The sequence below is a fragment of the Dreissena polymorpha genome, chromosome 11, assembly GCF_020536995.1.
Source record: "Dreissena polymorpha isolate Duluth1 chromosome 11, UMN_Dpol_1.0, whole genome shotgun sequence".
Classification (NCBI taxonomy): domain Eukaryota; kingdom Metazoa; phylum Mollusca; class Bivalvia; order Myida; family Dreissenidae; genus Dreissena; species Dreissena polymorpha.
This window is the reverse complement of record NC_068365.1, coordinates 14066890-14086650: the sequence shown is the minus strand read 5'-3', so window position 1 is coordinate 14086650 and position 19761 is coordinate 14066890. Positions and strand designations below refer to the sequence as shown.

Genomic DNA, 19761 nt, shown 5'->3' with positions numbered 1-19761 from the left:
AACGCTAAAGTTCTTGGTATCTTCTTGTTCAGTTCAAAGAATTTTCAAGCGCTTTGTGTGGATCTTTGCATGTTCCCTCAGTTTGCACTCGTGTACATCAGTGAAATCGCCCGTTGAAGGTTAGACGTCATCTTTTTTGGACATTATGTTCAGCCAACTGTTCTCAGAAGCTCTAAACAAGTGCGACAGGGCTTTACCGTGGCAGCGGCATGCTTGGTACGTCCCATTTTCGTCATCGATATTTGGCTACACTTTTAATTGTCCAACAAGTTTATGTTACGTGGGCACTGGGATTAATTATTAATATTTTTAGGCATGTTCAACTTTGAACTGATGTATAAACTAAAAAAACTAAAAACAATGTGCTGCGAGTACAAGTGTTACAAGCTTCGTTGAGGTTCTACTCATCAGTGGGTGAGTTGTTTAGCTCAGTGTATCAACTTTTCAACCAAGAGTAGATTTTGATGCAAATTTCATTTAAGCCAAATGCCTGTACAGTAGGGTTCATGAACTTGTAAAATTGTTTAATAAGCCGCAATATTAAATGGGTTCCGAAAAATTGGATACAAATATAGTCCATTAATTAATGAACATTTTGTCGTTGAACTTTTTTTAGTGCACTTACAGGAAATAAATGTACTGAGACCCTTTAAAAATGTTTGATTGGAATTAACCTAACTGTCTCAGCGAAGTGGACAGAGAGAAATGTATAATACATAAATATACATTAACACTGAGAAGCATTTCACATGTTTAATAAGTTGTATGTATAAGCAATTATGGCTGGAATTTTAGGGACACATTAACACTGAGAAGAATTTCACATGTTTTATAAGTTGTATGTATAAGCAATGATGGCTGGAATTTTAACATGTTCGGTGAATACAAAGAAATGCTTTATACAAAGCCATGGCATGTGTCTTACTACCTGGCAGTTATAGTTCCACGATGAGCATTTCCAGTTTTGGGCGCAATTGTGTCTGCATTTTTAAAGGGCATCATTATTTATTTCGGAGTTCACAACAATCGCAATAGCTGACTCCAAGTTAGCTGAGTTGCTGTAAATTATCTGGTTAGGTACTCAAGAAGTTCTATAAACTAGCATCCACCTGTTCAAAATTCCCTAAACCGAAAATGATCACGAAAACTGGTGAAACTTGAACCCTTTTTTGCTTCAAATTCATGTTGAAACTTTGGAGAAAATGTGTGCCTACTTTATTTGCCTTTGTTTATATTTCCAAACCGTGCGGGCAGTAATAGTTTTAGGACTTTGACAGAAACTGGTCGCTACAACTAGGATCATGAGTTATGGCCATTAGACAAGATTCGACCAGGTGACGAAATTATGTTTCAGCACCTAGAAAAACTATTCAAATAAAATTAATTTTGTAGTTTACAATATACTTACACATTGACATCACGAGCTGGGCCAATATGATCATATCGGTCTCGGGCCGAATTGATTTGCCTAAAAACAATCAGATCACGCAAATTCAACTGGCCAAAATGGCGTCCATAGTCAGTCTTATCCAACGATTATAAATAAAATTAGGCCACACATATAAACGTACAATCTGAAATAATTAAACAAGAGAATCGTTATTTTCTTAGTTTTGATCATGCTTTGTCTGTGAAACCACGATCACTATTTGCAATTTAATTCTTACTTTTACAAAAATGATTGACAAGATGACAAAATGACAAGATCAAAGACAAAAAACAACCAGACACGTGCAATTTTTATTTCCTTATGTGCAGCTGATTATACTATTAAGTGCGTACACTAGTCATCTAAGTAAATATACATGTATTAAACTTGTAGTTTTAAGGCTTTTCATTTATTTATCACCATATAAATAACAAAATACGTTTTAATGTAAATATATTTTCTTTGTACTTTAAATGAACAATAGTATGAAAGCTGCAAGGAATTACAATTTAATTGCTACATATTCCATTAAAAATATTAAAGTCAGCCTTAAAACAACAAGGTGTATTATCAGGTATTTCGCTCGAGCTTATAAATGCCACCTCATTATGCTTTGACATGCATGCAAACCTAAAACGTACCACGTACAAATAGTATTTCGAGTTTTATAGACAAGATTTAAACTAACCTTGACAGTTACTATTTGATAATCGAGCATGCCAATTTTTCTCATACAGCAAACGTTTAGTCTAACACGAATAAAAATGCGCCAAGATATTTCAAAACCATTCAAATAATTGCGGATTTCGAGGCAGTACACATTTGGATTCTGGCCGACCGGACGACCTTCCTGCATATTTTTATTAAATAAATATAATTAAAAAAAATTTACTTAATTCACTAAACATACTAATTAAATAAATATATATGAAGATAGTTGGAGTCTTTAGACCCTGTCTTCAAGACAATTAATTAGCGATTAAAAAACTATTTAACTATATAAAAAATAAAAAAAACTTTACTTTGAAGTTAAATTTTCAGTCGTGTATTTATAATATGCATTTTGTTGACACCAGGAGGGTAGTCTGTTGTTTAAATAATAGTAACTACAATCACATCAGAGGCATTAAAGTATCACACATTGATAAAAATTTATATATAAATTTGGAACTCTTTTATGAGACGCTAATATTTGTAAACAATACATATTTTCAACAACTCCTTGGTTATTTATATTTTTGTACAAATAAAATAGGGAACTTCTGATATTATTCGTCAGTGATGCAATGCCTTACAACATCGTGACTCGCAAAACAATATATTTTCATTAAGGAAAGAAAACTAAATACTAACTATACGCATTATAAACTTCATACTTATCATAAGTCGGGTTTAAAAATATAACATACTATATCGTAACAGCAATTGAGGTATGAATTATATTTAACATTAAATTAGTGCAAACAGATTTATCAAAACAAAGACCATGATATTTAATAATGCGCCTATTGACTACGTGTTGCATACGTTTACACCATTCAATACGAAAATATAAACTATAAACCACAACAGTAACATATAGATACAGCGAAAGAAAACTCAAGTATTTAATTTAACGAAAACTTTCACAACATAAACAGCAATATAAAGACTAAAGGAATGACACATTTAAAAGAAGTGACTAAATGGTGTACGTGTATATTGCATTTCAAATGGTCTATTATTCAAGAACAGTATTTTAATTTTATTACACGTTGTAGTGTACTAATAATATATGTTATTTTTGTTCGTTTAGCATAAAATGATTTTCACAAAAAAAACAACATTACATAAGGTATATTTCACATAAACCACTAATTTAGAAGAAGTAAAGCCTATTTGAGAACTAAGCGAACGATGATTTGTTTACATACTATATTTGCACAAGGAGGAAACCCTTCTTTATATTATAAAAATATTAGTGTCTGGCGTGATTAAAAAACAAACAACAAAGTTGACGTAAATTTACTTTTAAAATAAATTTTAAAAATAAATTAACATATAACTATGTAATTAATTACACTTTTCGCAGAAATACCCCATGCATATCTTAAAATCACTGTAAGAGCTAGACATAATAATAATGAGCCTTTATTTATTTATTTATATTAATGTTAACATGAAAAGGAATAAGATTACAGGTGGTAATAGTATAGTGTACAAAAAAACAATTATGAATGTATAACATTATTGAAGAAATAGGACTGCTAAAATGTATGCTACTAATATAATAAAGTTTGAAGACTTAACTGTTTGTCTGGGCTTACTGGGTTGGTAAAGTTTCGAACCTATGAAGGACTTTGACTAAGGGTCAAATCTTTGATCTTTCGGCTTTGTTTTGCGTAGTATAAATGTTAAGTGCAATAATTAGCGAAAGTTTTGATCATGAAGATAAAAGATTATCTCACTGAATTGCTTGTATCGTATCATATCACTCGTGAAACAAGTGCAGCGAGTATAATATTTGATACGATACAAGCTTCTCATACATAATCAATGAGTTAAAAAAAATCATGTAAATCGAGTTGACCAATTTCATAGCCTAATCATATTCACACTTTTGTCAACAATAATTAAGTATTTACTTAAAAGATAGACACAATTCTTCATATATCGTTTGTATGGTAATTGCTTCCGTTAAGAAACATATTAATGAAACGTTTTATTCATATAAGTAAGGGGTATTATTTTTACATTTGATGAATGTACCACCATCTATAAAATATGTAATAATAAATTGAAAAATCCAATATAAAACATACACTTTAAAAATATCAAGTAAAACAAATAAATACAAAAACACAATACTTTTCATTCATCCAACACTGAGATAATCATTTGCGGTAAAAGCGTTTCTTATCAGGCCAATATCTATTCGTTCTCCATAAGTAACCGGATTACGGAAAATAGGCAAGACAATACACACACAGTGATAAAATATGTTTCATTCCAATAAATATCAGACAAAACTATTCTCTAAATAGAATTATAATTATTGAAAACTACATATTAAACATACGGTCAGCTTACAAACCATAACTTGTTATACACAAAGTACAAACAAAATAACAATTGCCCAATCAGCGTGTGCAAGATATATTGGAAAATATATAAAATGCAGCCAACAAGATTATCCGCATATTTATACCTATCGTAAATCCACAACACGCGAGGTTATACTAATCGCAACTTGATATTGTATGTTTGTGGATCACGTGTTGTGGACAGTTCGATTTCATTCAGCTTAAACTTTAAACTAATGTTTCATCTCTGTATACAGTGTTAAAAGGTGAAGTTCATTCAACTAAAAACTACATTTCTAAAACACAATAATTATAAATGATTCGCAAGCAAAACATTGTATGCGTTTAGCTCAAAGTGTCGTGTTTCTATTCTGTGATTTTTAATAGTAAACTAAATTGTCAAATATGAACACTCGCACTCTAATGAAACTGGAATTTATACGTATACTTCAATACATTTATGCTTGAAATATCAATTTTTATCAACTCGCACGATTCCATCCCATTTACTCGTCCGATTTCTTCTTCTATGAAAAGTTCGTAGATCTCATTAAATCTGGATTATACAATAAATATAACGAAATAAACGCAAAATCACTAATGGAAAGTTATCATGATAAACTCTCACTTCATGCCAAAATATAAGATTTGTAAATTCTGATTTTAAGTTGTAAACCTATTTTAATTGACAAGACATGGAAATGTCATGCAGTTATTATCAATATTTGCCGAGTTTATGCACTTTAAAGACACAAATCAACTTTTTTTTTAACATGAAGACATGACCGCCAGTGTTACGAAATAACTTCAAATTAAGATCGTTGAATGACGTTATATAACGGATTTCTTTACATTGGCAATGCAGTTTTAATAATATGCTTAGTTTTGTTGGCAAGTACAGTATGACTATATAACTTTATATTTGTCTTTACATTACATCCCAAAGTATTAAAAAACACAGTCTTAGTAACAACTATTAAAGCTGAAGACATCAATAGTCATTAAAAAAAACAAAGATATGTTGAAACAATAGGTTGAAAGAAGTATTTACATGTATGATAAATGTTGCATATACATAACATTAATAATCTTTGCTCCCGATTTAATGCCATTAATGCGGTTTGTCTCCTGTGTTGATTTGTTGCTTTGATATTTATAAAATATAATTAACTGTACTTACATCTGCTGCATTGGTTTTTCTATTTTATCTTCTTCGCCTATCAATCAGATATCGATTATATAAGTCATAAATGTTAGAACACAATCACCGTATAATTGATTCGCAATCACCTAGCGTAAAATGAAAGCTTCTGAAATATGTCGGCTGATTAACACTATTTGATAACTAATATTTGATGTTACATAGTTGTGAAATATTAAACTCAGCTCGAATTGTTGACAGTGTGTCCTCACCTTGTTACACTTCACGTTTGCCGTCAATGTGTCTGTACAAACACTTTATATTGTTTAGATTACAATAAACATGGTAATCTTTAACGTAGCGCCGTCCATCTTAAGTTATTTTGAAACTCAGATTATCACAATACTGTTTAACCATGTGGAGAGGCGTACATAATATTTATAAAACATGACCATTGGTAATATAATATTGAAGTTGACACATACGTAGTAAGCATTATTACTCATACATCATAATCATAGATGTCATATTATGCTTTATGCATCAAAAACAAACCAAATTGCAAGTTATAACTACTTTCTTATATTCATTTTATATACAAATTTGAAATTTTGAATGAATGTTACATTAAGGTTCCCCTAACTGTATTCCCTAAAATGTTAGTCTTAAATGTGAATTTGAGTAAAAGAACACTTTTGTAGTATCGGTAACAACGGTTAAGTATCGGAAATTAAATCACTGTCCCCCTTAATATTATACATTCTGGTGTGAATATGGAAACATCCAAAACAAGTTTTGTAATTAGTGATATGAGGGAGTAGAATGACACTGTTGTATTGAATAATTAAGGATACTACACTATTCATGCAATTGTGTTTACGCGTTGTATTTCCCCATAACGAATTTCTTTGTTTCGATACTAATTATATTTAATGTACTTACCAACTTTTTCATTTGAGTTTGCCTGAAATATTAACACAAAGTAGCGGATATATGAATTATAATACGTGTAACGCCACATTGACATTAAATTGACAAGGTGGTATTTATTCATTAAATTTGTGTTTCACACTAAAATCAATTTTCAATGAATGAGAATAAGTTTTATGGCATACAAAATTATCAGACAAAATAATGTGCGCGTCATCTTTTTTGACGACACCATGATTTCAGACGAATGGTAATCACTGAAGCTTAAACGATCAAATAGTGAGTCATTCGTGTATTCTTTTTGATCACGTTTATCTTGAAAACTATCGTTCAAAGCCCTTATTGGTGCATCGCAAAGCTAGACATGACACATAAGGCAAACGTTTAATATTATAACGGCCTGTCAACAGAATTTACATCAAGGTGGCGATAGAAATTGTGTAACATGTAAGATACCTGGACTTATTGCAATTGCAAAACAAGTATGTTGTACATTTATAATCCTGGCTATCAATATTGGTTTTACACACTTTAGCTTAAAACATATTTATAACAGTTCGATTGCATTGAAAACCAGAGCCGCATATATCTCTGAAAAAACTTAGGCTTATTAAGATATTCACGAGTTTGTTTGCAGGATAGGACCAGCCAGTACTTGGTTTCGTTAGTGTATCTAAAGAGCGTTTCCACTCTGGGGATTGAAACCTTACAGTCGCTTGGTGGACACCATAACCACTTTGCCACAACAACAAAGCCGGCTTTGAATTCCTACGGCTAAAATTACCCTAAAAGAAGACAATCGTATGGTACATCAAAAAAAATCTAATGGCTTGGCAGAATTTTGTTGCATCAAGTAGTAAATAGATTTAATTTGTTGGTTAAATTATATTGAAAACATTATGTTGTTTGGTACACAATAATGTCTTGATGTCTAGATACTTTTCTTTTACAATACATCGTAGTCAAATAAGCTTTTGTCCAAGCATTAGGGGGCGCATATTGTCATATTAACAGAGTACGCCAACCTAATGGACCTATCTGTTACTAGTGAGTAATAAGGAAAGGTAGATGGCTTAGGTCTCCCCATTTCCTGGAATGTGTTGGTTTTGGTAGATTATTAGCTTTATATAACGAGTAATTTTACAAATAATTGCTTCATAAGTAAAACAACCGTGTAGTTATTCGTCTAAATAAAGAAAAAGATAAAACATACATTATTTTATATGCAAAATAAAATTGGTTTCTGTAATTCCGTTCGCGAACCATGAGTGCAAAATAATGAAATAAATTGGACTAATGGTGTACTTACATAATGTCCATTCTTTTGTTCTAAAATATAAAGTTGTCATGATATGTGCATGCGCATAAAGACATACATTCGCATAAAAGTACTAAATAATATGCATACTATTAAGAAACATACTAACGTACACCAACATTATAAGTATTATTTATTTCAAGACACCCCGGGAAGCCAAGAATAGCTCGCTACTGTTATTGGAATGAATCGTACATTTGAAAGATTTTTTTATGATAAGAAGAAGACTTAAACATATTAGACTTACCATATCTTGAAGTCTGAAATACGACAGAAATCGCCTTAGTTAAATGCAAAAAGTCTTTCAAAGATAAAAACCGAGAAAACCAACTACAATGAGTTGTCTGTGTATAGTGGACATTAATTATGCTCAACACATACACTAAAAACTGAGGTTTAATTAATCGACTTTAACATAAAGAAAGTTGTCTCAACAAGCAGTTTTTATTATATGCGCTATTCAACACCCATACACTTGACAACACAGTGACATGAATCATATGTTGCCGTGTATATAACAAATTGAAACGAAAACATTGTCCATATGATTAAACAGTGGTCATTGGCAAAGGTTTTTGTTCTATCTCATATGTTTTATTTGAAATATCATGCAAGAAGATCGAGCTTCTTAAATAGAGGAACTATTTTTGCTTTGGAAGATTTTTATTTTATTTGATTTTTTCAAGTGATAATAGAAATAACTTTCCACAAGTGGCATAGTGGTGAAGCGATTGGTCTCAGTTCAAATGCCAACACAACATATTTCAAGTCATGTGGAAAATGTAATTGTGTTTTTGTAGTGTAGAGCATTCATGAATTTGGTAAATGAGTTTAGCACATGGGACTTATTGTGTACTCACATGATTTCCATTCTCTTGTTCTACAATAAAAACAAATGTATTGATATTTGAATATATCTGATATCGTATAGATACACAACAATACGAACGTTCACAACATATGGTTTATTTTAAGAGAATGAATTAAATTGATAATAAAAAAAAAGATACTGATTGAAGAAAATTGTTTCTACAAAAAAACACTCCCGATTATTAGACTTACCATATCTTGAAGTCTGAAACGCGACAAAAATCCTTATTAGTTCAAGGCAAATAATCACAACAATTATCTATAAATCTTGCAGGAGTTTTGATAATTACAATAAATTATGAAAGATTTTAGCTCACTAACATTAACGTAACACTGTCCTTATGCAAGAATTATTGTTACCGTGTCAATTAATTCGTAATAGTTTTTTTTTTACATACAAAACCAATTAAGATTATTGGATTTTTTTAACGAATACATATAAATAATGTTTATTGAGTATGATGTCTATGTTTTTGAGTTCTTGTTGTACATCATGGTCTGTATATGAGCTCTCAGTTCAATTACTAAACCACTATGAATATTCCTTTTTCAAGAGCGGTTGTGATGATGTTAAAATGTTTAGAGTAACATGTATACGCATTACATTTCATTTGTGGTTTTTATCCTGCCGTCAGTACTTTCAGAGTCTTTTAGTTTCTGAGAGTTAAGGTATTTTTCAACCTCCGCCTTTTCAAATTCAATAATGTCTTCCATTTTCCTGTCATCCAGAGACACTCCTAAACAAAAACATCGTTTAATTTACAAACGTAATTGAAACAGAATTAACATTAACTAATTAATATTATATGTATATAGTCGTTTTGAAATATTTGGTTTCGCTTAAATAAATAACCATTTTTATCACAAAGTTTGAAAACTTTGTCAAAACTTTCATACATTGTTTATATTTTTCAAAAAGGAGGCTAATGGGGGTGCAATCAATAACCAGCAACATCCAACAAGTTAAATCGGCGTTATGGCTCTTCAAGAATTGCCATTTGAGATTAGTACTTTTTCAATTCGACATTATCTCAAAAACGAAAGAAGGTATTAACTTAAAGCTTAATAGGCATGTACATCCTTTTAAAGGGATTTGTAGTTACATTACCATTACCCATGCTTTCCTTTGAGAGTGTTTTCCCTTTGTTAAGAATTTCTTGAAACGGTTAATGATATTTAAAAATAAATAGGTAGGTACATGCAAGTCAAGAGATGTACAATGCACATATAACATAACTTTTTTAGGTATTGCTTTTTTTTTCAATTTTTGAACTTGCTCTTTTTGATCGCAAAATACGTAACATCTGACAGGGCATCAACTTAAAACTTACAAGATAGGTGGGGACTACTAGTACACAAACAATATCATTATTGAATTCATTTTTAAACTTATTGCCCGTCATTAATTTGTGTATTTTAATTTTCATTTGACTATATTATCGATACAATCATCAATCCGTAACAATTGGGCGTTTTTGCACGTGGGGTAGATGTGGTTTCATCTTTTTGCACGTGAAAATGGCGAAACGCGATGTGATTCTAATTTTATTTCAATTTCTTCATTTAAGGTGGGTTGATACACCAGAAAAACATAACATCAATTAAAAAATCAATATGTTTCGTATACAATTTCAGGAGCAAAACTTCGCGATCGGCATGTTGAAGGCTACCTTCTCCACATGCTGAAGCATCCGATCGTCACGGATGAACGATTTTATCGTTTGCTTGCTCAAACTGTAGTCAAATGATCACATGTAGAACTTTAAATCAAAATACTTACTCATAACTGAGATGTTTAACTTTGAAAAATGCTGCGTTCGAAAAGTTACCAGATGTACAACGCTATATCATTCCAATTTATTTCAATTTCATCATTTTCTGTGGATTTTTACACCAGGAAAACATAATATTAATTATAAAAACGTAATTGCTCGTATGAGCGCAATGTTGCAAGCCGGTTGGTCATTAAGACGTGTGAGTTAATGCATTTTACTTTTTGCAATATTATTTCACGTCGCACGACTGTGAGCATTTGACTTGTTCATTGATTATTTATTTAATCTGTTATTTCTAATATTTTAAAGCTGATCAATTTTTATTAAACTTACATGAAGTATTAGATATGCGTTGAATTAGTCTGAGTCCCAATTTCCACAAAATTCGTTCTAAAATAAGGGACCTTCATATTCATTTATGCGTTTTAACACCAAGTGACAAAAACTGAAAAAACATGATCCATTTTGTAAAATCAAAACACTCACTGAACGGGTCGTTCTTTTTTTCTGATGATTTACGTCGGTTAACAAATAAATGCAGAAGCCAAAACACGTTTAAAGGTGGACACAACACCGGCCTGTCCGCGTATTCATTGAATACGTCATACCTCTGAAAACACCAGTGGCTGTTTGAGTCCTTATTCAGTTCGTTAAATGTAAAGCTGAAAACATAAAATAATCATATATATATATTTATATATAAACAAACGCAATAAGACATTTCACATAAATAACAGAAATAAATTATGAATCAATGTCAATCATTACTTCAAAACGAGAAGAGTTGTGCTATACCTAAACATTGCGATCAAAAGGTTGAGAAGCAGTATATTGGCAACAAGCAGGTAAATCGCCATCATAATGGGTACTACAATCTTTCCAGTTTCGCTCGGGCAGCGTGGATACGTTCCGTTTGTCCATAAAACAGAATCGTGCGTGCAGTCCGTCAATCCTGTTTGCAAAATAAGTATAATCATACCCATATCTGCTATTAAAGTACACTTGTCAGTTACATTCATATTGTTTGTCATAGATAAACCGCTTTCATTGGGTAAGTTTGTTCAGGAAAATTATGTTTAAAGCGAGATTATACATTTTGTCAAATATTTATTAATTTATATAAAATGTGTAAAAATATATTCCAATATAAATTAAATTAAAAGTTAAGAAGAACATGCGTCGAAAAATGCGAAATAAGCCAGGTATTAATTTCTGAAATCGAAAATGTCTGTACAGTAAAATTCGCCAGCATGTAAATCATGCATGTACGATGTGAATCTAAATTTAGTTTAACGGTTCATTTTAAATTCCTTCAACGATATCTACTCATACGAAACACGAACACTAACTAAAAAAACGAATGCTTCGGTTATTGTAGGAAATATGTACGAACTATCTTCATTACAATCGGCTCGGGGCGCTAATTTATCTTTGCTGCATTTTATGAAATTCGTCTTCAATTTATAAATTGTCTTGCCTATTTTGCGTTATTTTATCAATATATTTCATTTAACACATATACAAAATCTTATAATCTCGCTTTAAGTAAACTGACCATCGGGATTTTATTTAATTATAGTATTAAGGCGAAATATCCGTAAACAACAAAGCATTAGTTTAGATATGTTTAGATAACCGATGAAGGTTATTCAAATTGGTAATATTTCGCAAAATGCTCCAATGCCACATTTCGTTTTGCGTTTACCATAACAAAGTAACATGTTAAGACGAAACAAATTGCTTTCACACATTCGTTGATCTTCTCGTCACTGAACAATGACAACTGAATACGGTAACTTTAAGAATGAACTTATTACACTCATAAACCTAAACTATATAACGGTTGATAGCTGTCCTTAATTCACGATCATTGATATGTTCCAAGATACAATTTTTATTTGATATGTCTTCTGACGCAACTGACCGATCGGACTATCCAAATGAAACACAATAACACAAAGCTGGATTATCAATTCGATTTATTTGAATCCTTGGACAGATAACCTTAGTGTTATAGCGAAGCAGATTGAAAATTGTGTCTTTTCATAACCTGGAAAGTCTTGTTGAAATCTAAACAGTTGAATCGTTTTTCAACTCTGCATTATACAAAACATAATTATTAAGATGTCCTAAACTGTAGTTAATATGGATCTATGAAAATGACAATATGGAAGTATATGGTATTAATGTGTTATTCGTAAATTGTACCCTCCGTTTCCTCCAAGAACAGTTCCCCGTAAAGGTGCCAATAAGGTCGTCTAAGAATTTGTTTCACAGTTTCCCAAGTGAATGGTGAATCCGGGTAAAGGACTGCATATGACGAAATGGCGTAGGAAAAGAAGAACACTGCCATGATTACCAAAAAGTACAGCAGATCCTGAAACTGTAATTACACACAACATGCATCCGATTGTTAACCAAACGTATTAATAACAATTGTGCGTTTTAATATTATTTTAATAATACGATACATTGTTTTTATCCAAAGACAACGAAAGGAATAAAGTAAATGTAATTTTGAAATCATTAGCGGCAGAACATTATATTTAAACAAATGAAGAAGTTGCTAAAAATATACAGTTCACTGTGTTTTGTGCATTCGGTTTTTTTTTCAAACGATTTTTTGTTATGTATAAGTACATAGTTACATAAAACAAAAAAAAACCTAACAAATATACTGTATTTTACATATCAATAAAAATTAGTTATAATAACTATAAATGATACGTCATCAATTAACATGACTCATTGCATTTCTATACATTGGTGTCCGTGAGTAAGTATCTGTTGCGTAACATTTCAACAACACCAACAACAAAAACAACATCAACAGCAACAGTCTAAAGAATATATAAATATTATGTGTAATAAATTAATGTATTTTGAGACATCGTTATGATAAGTGATTAGTTCTTAAATATAAAAAAAACAGAACATACCATTTGGCGAATCATTTTTAGTTTTGGACCAAGGATATTGTGGACATAAAATATATGATTCAGGCGCAAAACGAAAGCCACAAAATCTATAGCAAGCAAGACTCTAGCCGCATTCAACATGTCTGTAAATCGTAGACCAAAGCCAATTGAAAACAGTACGATCGTGATGATGTCCAGTACATTCCATCCGTTCGTGAAGTATTGCCTGTGTGACCGTGCCATCTAAATAAAAATAGATAAACATAAAACACCATTTGTTTAAATGGAAACCACTGACAGGTAGCATACCTACTGATCCGAAGAAGCACAAAACAACACTAAAAACATAACATAACGTAACAAAAATACTACAAAGCGTGACTATTAAGGGCTTTCCATTATGCACTACTCCTGACTTTAAACACTGAGAGTAAGTATTTATAAAAAGGTAATGATTAATGATAATTATACTTTAAGTTTATATCTAAACATACCCAAGACACTTAATTGTAAAACGCTATATATTGAAACATATTTAACACAAAACCATTTTCTTTTTCGATTAGACTAACTTTTGTGTTTAATAAGCGTTGCATTACCTGTCTAATTTCTTCCAGAAGCATTGTCACCACCCATGCTAACAATACGTATTGAGTGGTCGTCACAGTGTCGCCGAGATCAAACACGAGTACGTAGGCGAAGAGAATCAAAAACGCAAAATACCATATCTATGAAAATGAATAAATAAATATGTAAGTAAGATTGACATTGACATAGTGCGCTTGATGCTCAGGATAGAAGGTACACATACTTATTGAATAATTTGAATGCAGCGTTTGATGCTTTGTCTTGGACTACTTTGTAATAAATACTCTATATGCTTGTTTTCAACGCGTATATCAGTAGTATAATATACACAATACCAGATATTTCTTTGTGCTTACCATGGTGTATATAAATTTCGTTTTTGACATGTAGAAAAATGTCCTGATTTTTTCTTTAACACTGTCTGTTGAATTAAATTTCAAAAGTCCTGCCAGTACTGGGAAGATAATACACATCGCAAACTGAAATTAAACACGTTATATTAAACAAATAAAACTTTTTTAGCAAATCATTGACACACAATACCCATGTTTGTATATCTAGACATGACTTCCAAGATTACGATAGATCCATCATATAATGTTCATTTTTGTTTAGTTGCTTACGAAGTGTTTTACAAAGTGACCAATTTTAGCGCTGACGGCCTGATCTGAACAAACGGTATATAATAATTAATAACTAAATGGTATTATAAAGTCATTAAACAAAATTTACAAAGTCATAACGCAAAGCAATGTTTTATAATCAATAAACCCCATTACGTGACAAGTTTTACCCCATCGTATTTATTTTCACACTCTTTTGTAAATAAGTTGATCATAAAAGACTAATAAACGCCGTTATTTAGTTGTGGCTGGGAACGAAATGTTGACCCATAAGTTAAAAAATTACATATTTAGTTCAGCATGTATTATATATGTGCTACATTAGACAATTCAAAGTTTTTAATTTTTAGCAACCAGTTACTTAATTTCACGAAGTTATGTCATCTTTTGTGGTTCATGTCATAAACGCCGATTAGCATCGTCTTGTATAAAACTGACGTTTCAATTCAACGAGTATCAGTACACGTTATGCTGATCAGTTTATGTTGAAAATAACTCAGTTGTTTGCGTATGAACATAATTAATTACAAAGTACAGAATTATTTGTAGTATTATAAATCATTAAATACTCACGGTAGACACGACACTATTTTTTTCATATTTGTTACCATTTTATAGAATTTAAGACAAAAAATAACAGCAAAATCAACCAAACAGTTATGATATAAAATAAATTTACTTTTGCTATGAAAACAGTAAATTGTCAAAGCAATTTTGTTAACAGCAAAGTAGTTATAGCTAATATACTTTTAAACCTAGCATACGTGTAGAAAACTTAATCCACGCATTTCATTTCGTAGAGGTTAAAAACATGATTTGCAAAATCAACGCAACATTCTATACATATTTAATGGCATGCGTCACCTTATATTGAACCAAACACAACACAATGTTTGTTTACCGATACAAAAATAATAAACATACTAACATTAACATATACGTTTAAATCACATATCTTGATTTCAATATGAACAACAACCGAATTAGTTATATTATTTGTAGAACATAAACTATGCATACAATACGATGTATTTATAATACTGTATAGGATATTGAATAGTGAGACCACTATGAGTGTTTTGTTTATCATTTATCCCAAAATAGGTTCTCATGTATCTTACTAAGTGTACAGGAACCAGAAAAAATGTATAGATAATATTCCCCTAACAAACGCTTACATGCTTTATATGTGTAACTTTGGGATACAGACTGGATGAAAAAAACACCACAAGATGCCCATCATTGATATTATGTACAAAACATTCGTGTAAGATGTATTTCCTTTATGAACTCAACCATTTATATGGTCATCCCAAACTAAAAAGAATGACAATAATAAAGTAAGTTTACCCATACAAATCATTTAATAAAATCAATCACATTGATGACAAATTAATGGTGTTAATTGGCATTACAAATAAAATTGTAATTCCTTATATGCCATTCTGAGAGTGGACACAGATTCGCAGAAGTTGTTTATTTTTTATTAAACCCTATTTAGTACACTGTCTGCTGTCAGATAATCAACTGTTAGACAATCATCTTACACTACATCAAGTGACAGTAAAATACTTTCTGGTAAATAAATACACTAGAATTTTAACCTAATGTTTTACTGTCATTGTATTAGAGTTGAACCCCACATGATTCATTGAGATTAATTTAGATGTTGACAACTTTCGGGTAAAACACACATAAATATTGTCTACAATCGTCATAATGACAGCCAAAACGGTTCACACACACACCATGACAGATATATTTGTTCCGTTTTACATGCAACTCCAGCACAAAAAAACAATTGCATTCTGTTACAGCAAAACAACTAAACAGTAAGAAAAAACGTACCAGGACAAAAAGCAAGAAGTTTATCCGGAAATGATCTATGTCGAACTATGCCCTACTGTATTCAGTGTTATACAAGCTGAGATTAATTTTAACCATACGAAATCAAAATAAAATACGGAAAGCTATCGTTCCACTGACTTAATAACTTTGGTTACGTTTATACGTCAAAGTAAAACTTGTTTTTATAGCAAAACATGGGTTGACCAAGTACGCGAAACGGAAGTCACATCGTTTGTTTCGGAAATGTCAGCACCAAATGGGTTACAATCTCGTTCCCAGCAACACTCAAATGTTTAATTTGTGGAAGTAACACAGATTTCAAAACCTTAAAGCTCAGATTTTGAATTTAATTTGGCAACACAATCCCGATTATACACAGATGTTCATGTGTGTGGCATTTATATTTTGAAGTTACATTTCATGCACATCCGTACGCTGTGCAGTAAAAACTGCGTCACTTTCAGTTTTCGATTTCATGCGTTCAAAACTTAACCAGGGGTACATATTCAATTATAAGCGTTATGCTTTCAAACCTGTAAATAAAACACATACCATGTATTCATTTGCATATATATTGACGTATATTATATATAACTTTATACCATTATTGACGATTTCTTTCCATGTAGACCCATCTCCCAGAATGAATCAAACGCCTTCTGACAAGCAGGATGTGCAATAATGTCATATTTTTTAGAGTGCTTGGCCAAATCTATGCACGAGTTATTGTCCCGCGCAATAATGTCCTGTTTTGCAGAATGGAAAGCCAACTCTATGCAAGAGTTATTGTCCCAGTAAGGCAGCTTTTGTAAGAGCATAGACGCCGTTTTCTTTTTATCGTCTGAGTAAGATACGTCAATGATTCCCTTGGATATATTGGTCCATTCGCTGCAAGTTATACACCATGATAAGTTCAACACTAAATTATCAACAAAAACAATTTAACACACATTATTTTATACAAATATTAAATTTGGGAAATCAATAAATGCACGAAGCAGTGGTACAATTTTCTGAAGGGGTCATAAATCTCAGTTCTCATTGTGCGTGACAGCGGTATTAACGTGCATTATTTGTGATTTTTTTCTTTTTTATATATGTGTTAAATACTAATTTTAAATGTGCTTCATTTCACCAACCAAATGTATAATATTGTTTTCGCGTGGAATTCGAACGAATACGACTTAAGAAAGAAATTCTTATTTTCAATGAAGAATTCAAAGCTATTTTCTTTTATACTTGTTTTTAATCTGTTAGTCTGGCACGGTCGTTTTTGTACCTATGATTGTAGGTACAATTCTATATTAAAACCACTGTACATAGATATTTCCTTAATATGAAAGTCATATAAACATGTCTCCTTATTTAGCTTCAATATAGTTAAAATATTCGACTATTTACTAATATATACTTGGAAGGACACATTTTCGTAATTATATCATATATCGGTTGTGTGCCTTTTGTATTAACTAGAGTGGACCGTAAGCTTGTGGGAAAACACGGCTGTTATAGCAGTTCTCAGTAGAGCTTCTCAGGTTCATATATCTTGAAACTACATGCAAAATTCATTGACAAAATAGATAGTTTGTTTTGAAGTTATTTAAGGTAGCGCACCCGTAATGGGCACATATCCAAATATAATCTAATGTATTATTTTCTTAATCAACATCGTTTCACTGAACTACATGCACATTGTCAGGTAGGCTTTCCATGCTTTAAAAAAAAATATACTGATTTTTGTCAAAATCACCCCCACGCTCGGCTTTTGTCCAGTTTATTTGCACCCCGGGGGTATATGAACAATCCATAATTCATCCAGATTTCCAAATATGGGCATGCAGTTGGTATGTATAGATGCAGTAAAAGTGTTTACAGTTTAAACAATATGAAATTAGTATTCTGTTACAGACATTAATTTTTTTTAAACGTGTTATCAATGGAAGAGCGCAATGAAATGTAAGTGGTTTCAGCCAAATAGAAATTAGTGTATGCTGAAAACAAAGTATCAATAAATTTAAAATAGTATCATTTAAGTAATATTTTGGACTTAGTTTTTATAGATACACTATATACAGCAAAAATACCAAGAAATAGAGAGATTTACCGTTTACTTTTTGAAATAAAAATAAAAAAGCAACATGCATTATTCGTATTTTCAGCAGTAAATCACCCAATTTAGCCATAACGTTGTTTTAATTAAAGAAATTGAAGAATGTGCATAACCATTGCAACATATTTAACAATAAACATAGATTATGTGCAATATTAAATCAAATTACGTTAGAAAAGAAATAAAACGCGCCGCAAAAAGTATGCGACATCGTCAGGATTTGTACCTGCGCAGGAAGATCCCAAAAGTTTTCTAGTCTATCGCCTTAACCACTCCACCACGACAACTTCACATTAAGACTAAACTTCAATTAAATATATATAAGTAAACGGTTAATAAGGTTCTGCGATCTTTGAAGAAATCGTAAAATCGTATTTGTCAGATGATATTTTGATCAAAGTCAATATTTATTGTAAAAAAACTGTATAACAAAGAAGTTACGTAAACATATATCAAAATTCGAAGTTTGAAAAAAAAAACATCTGTCGGAAATAACCGATCATTGAAGATCGGCAATGATCGTAAAATAAATCGCGGGAAATAATTACGCGTGCGCTACCTTAAGTGGCGAAAGTCACTAAACTGTAAATGGTTAAACGTTCCCAAAATGCACGCATTTTTGAAACCATGATTTAAAATATACACTTTTGTTTAAAATTGTTATGTCTTGTTTGAGAATAGTGGATTCTTCACTACTAAGTTCAACACGTGATTTTATATTTCATTCTGAAATTTCTTTTGCATCGTGTTACTTGAGTTTTTGAGAAAGCCACTAGCATGATTGTATACGTTTTGAAAATCAATCAATAGATGAGCAATGTGTATGCATTTTCGATTCCCAGTATTGATTCTACTGAGAAATGAACACTTAAGAACACTGACAAAAGAAACAGATCAATAACATTTTAATCGCGCTCTATATATGTAACAAAATTGTGCTGATTCATGAATTACCATTCCCCAAATAATTATTTTTTGTATTGATATCCGCTTAAAGATTATAAGGTAGAATTGTAACGGAAACCTAGAGATGATTTAACACCGTTAATGCTAAACTTTTACTAATTTGATTTTTTTAACGTGTGACAATCCTTATAGACCATGTTTATATAAGGCCTTTATTTTAACTTTTTATCAACATGATTTAGT

At 31.2% G+C, this 19761-nt stretch overlaps 1 protein-coding gene across 11 annotated transcripts in view; it reads right to left on the bottom strand.

Annotated features, from left to right (window-relative positions):
* LOC127849624 (transient receptor potential cation channel subfamily M member-like 2) overlaps positions 1 to 19761 on the bottom strand; it is an 80950-nt gene that overhangs the window by 52702 nt on the left and 8487 nt on the right. For 2 of the 11 annotated variants that reach the window (XM_052382364.1, XM_052382368.1), the window contains exons 3-16: positions 17105 to 17390; positions 14388 to 14510; positions 14043 to 14171; positions 13465 to 13686; positions 12734 to 12908; positions 11321 to 11477; positions 11012 to 11187; positions 9355 to 9487; positions 8943 to 8955; positions 7872 to 7891; positions 6575 to 6596; positions 5905 to 6070; positions 5672 to 5708; positions 1729 to 5047 (exon numbers count right to left, since the gene is read on the bottom strand). In XM_052382364.1, coding sequence (XP_052238324.1) covers positions 6005 to 6070; positions 6575 to 6596; positions 7872 to 7891; positions 8943 to 8955; positions 9355 to 9487; positions 11012 to 11187; positions 11321 to 11477; positions 12734 to 12908; positions 13465 to 13686; positions 14043 to 14171; positions 14388 to 14510; positions 17105 to 17390 — 1522 coding nt within the window. In that variant the 3' untranslated portion in view covers positions 1729 to 5047; positions 5672 to 5708; positions 5905 to 6004. Of the gene's footprint in view, positions 1 to 1728; positions 5048 to 5671; positions 5709 to 5904; positions 6071 to 6574; positions 6597 to 7871; positions 7892 to 8127; positions 8141 to 8942; positions 8956 to 9354; positions 9488 to 11011; positions 11188 to 11320; positions 11478 to 12733; positions 12909 to 13464; positions 13687 to 14042; positions 14172 to 14387; positions 14511 to 17104; positions 17391 to 19761 lie in introns of those variants that run through there. The other 9 variants (XM_052382365.1, XM_052382367.1, XM_052382366.1 and 6 more) reach the window with 9 other exon arrangements.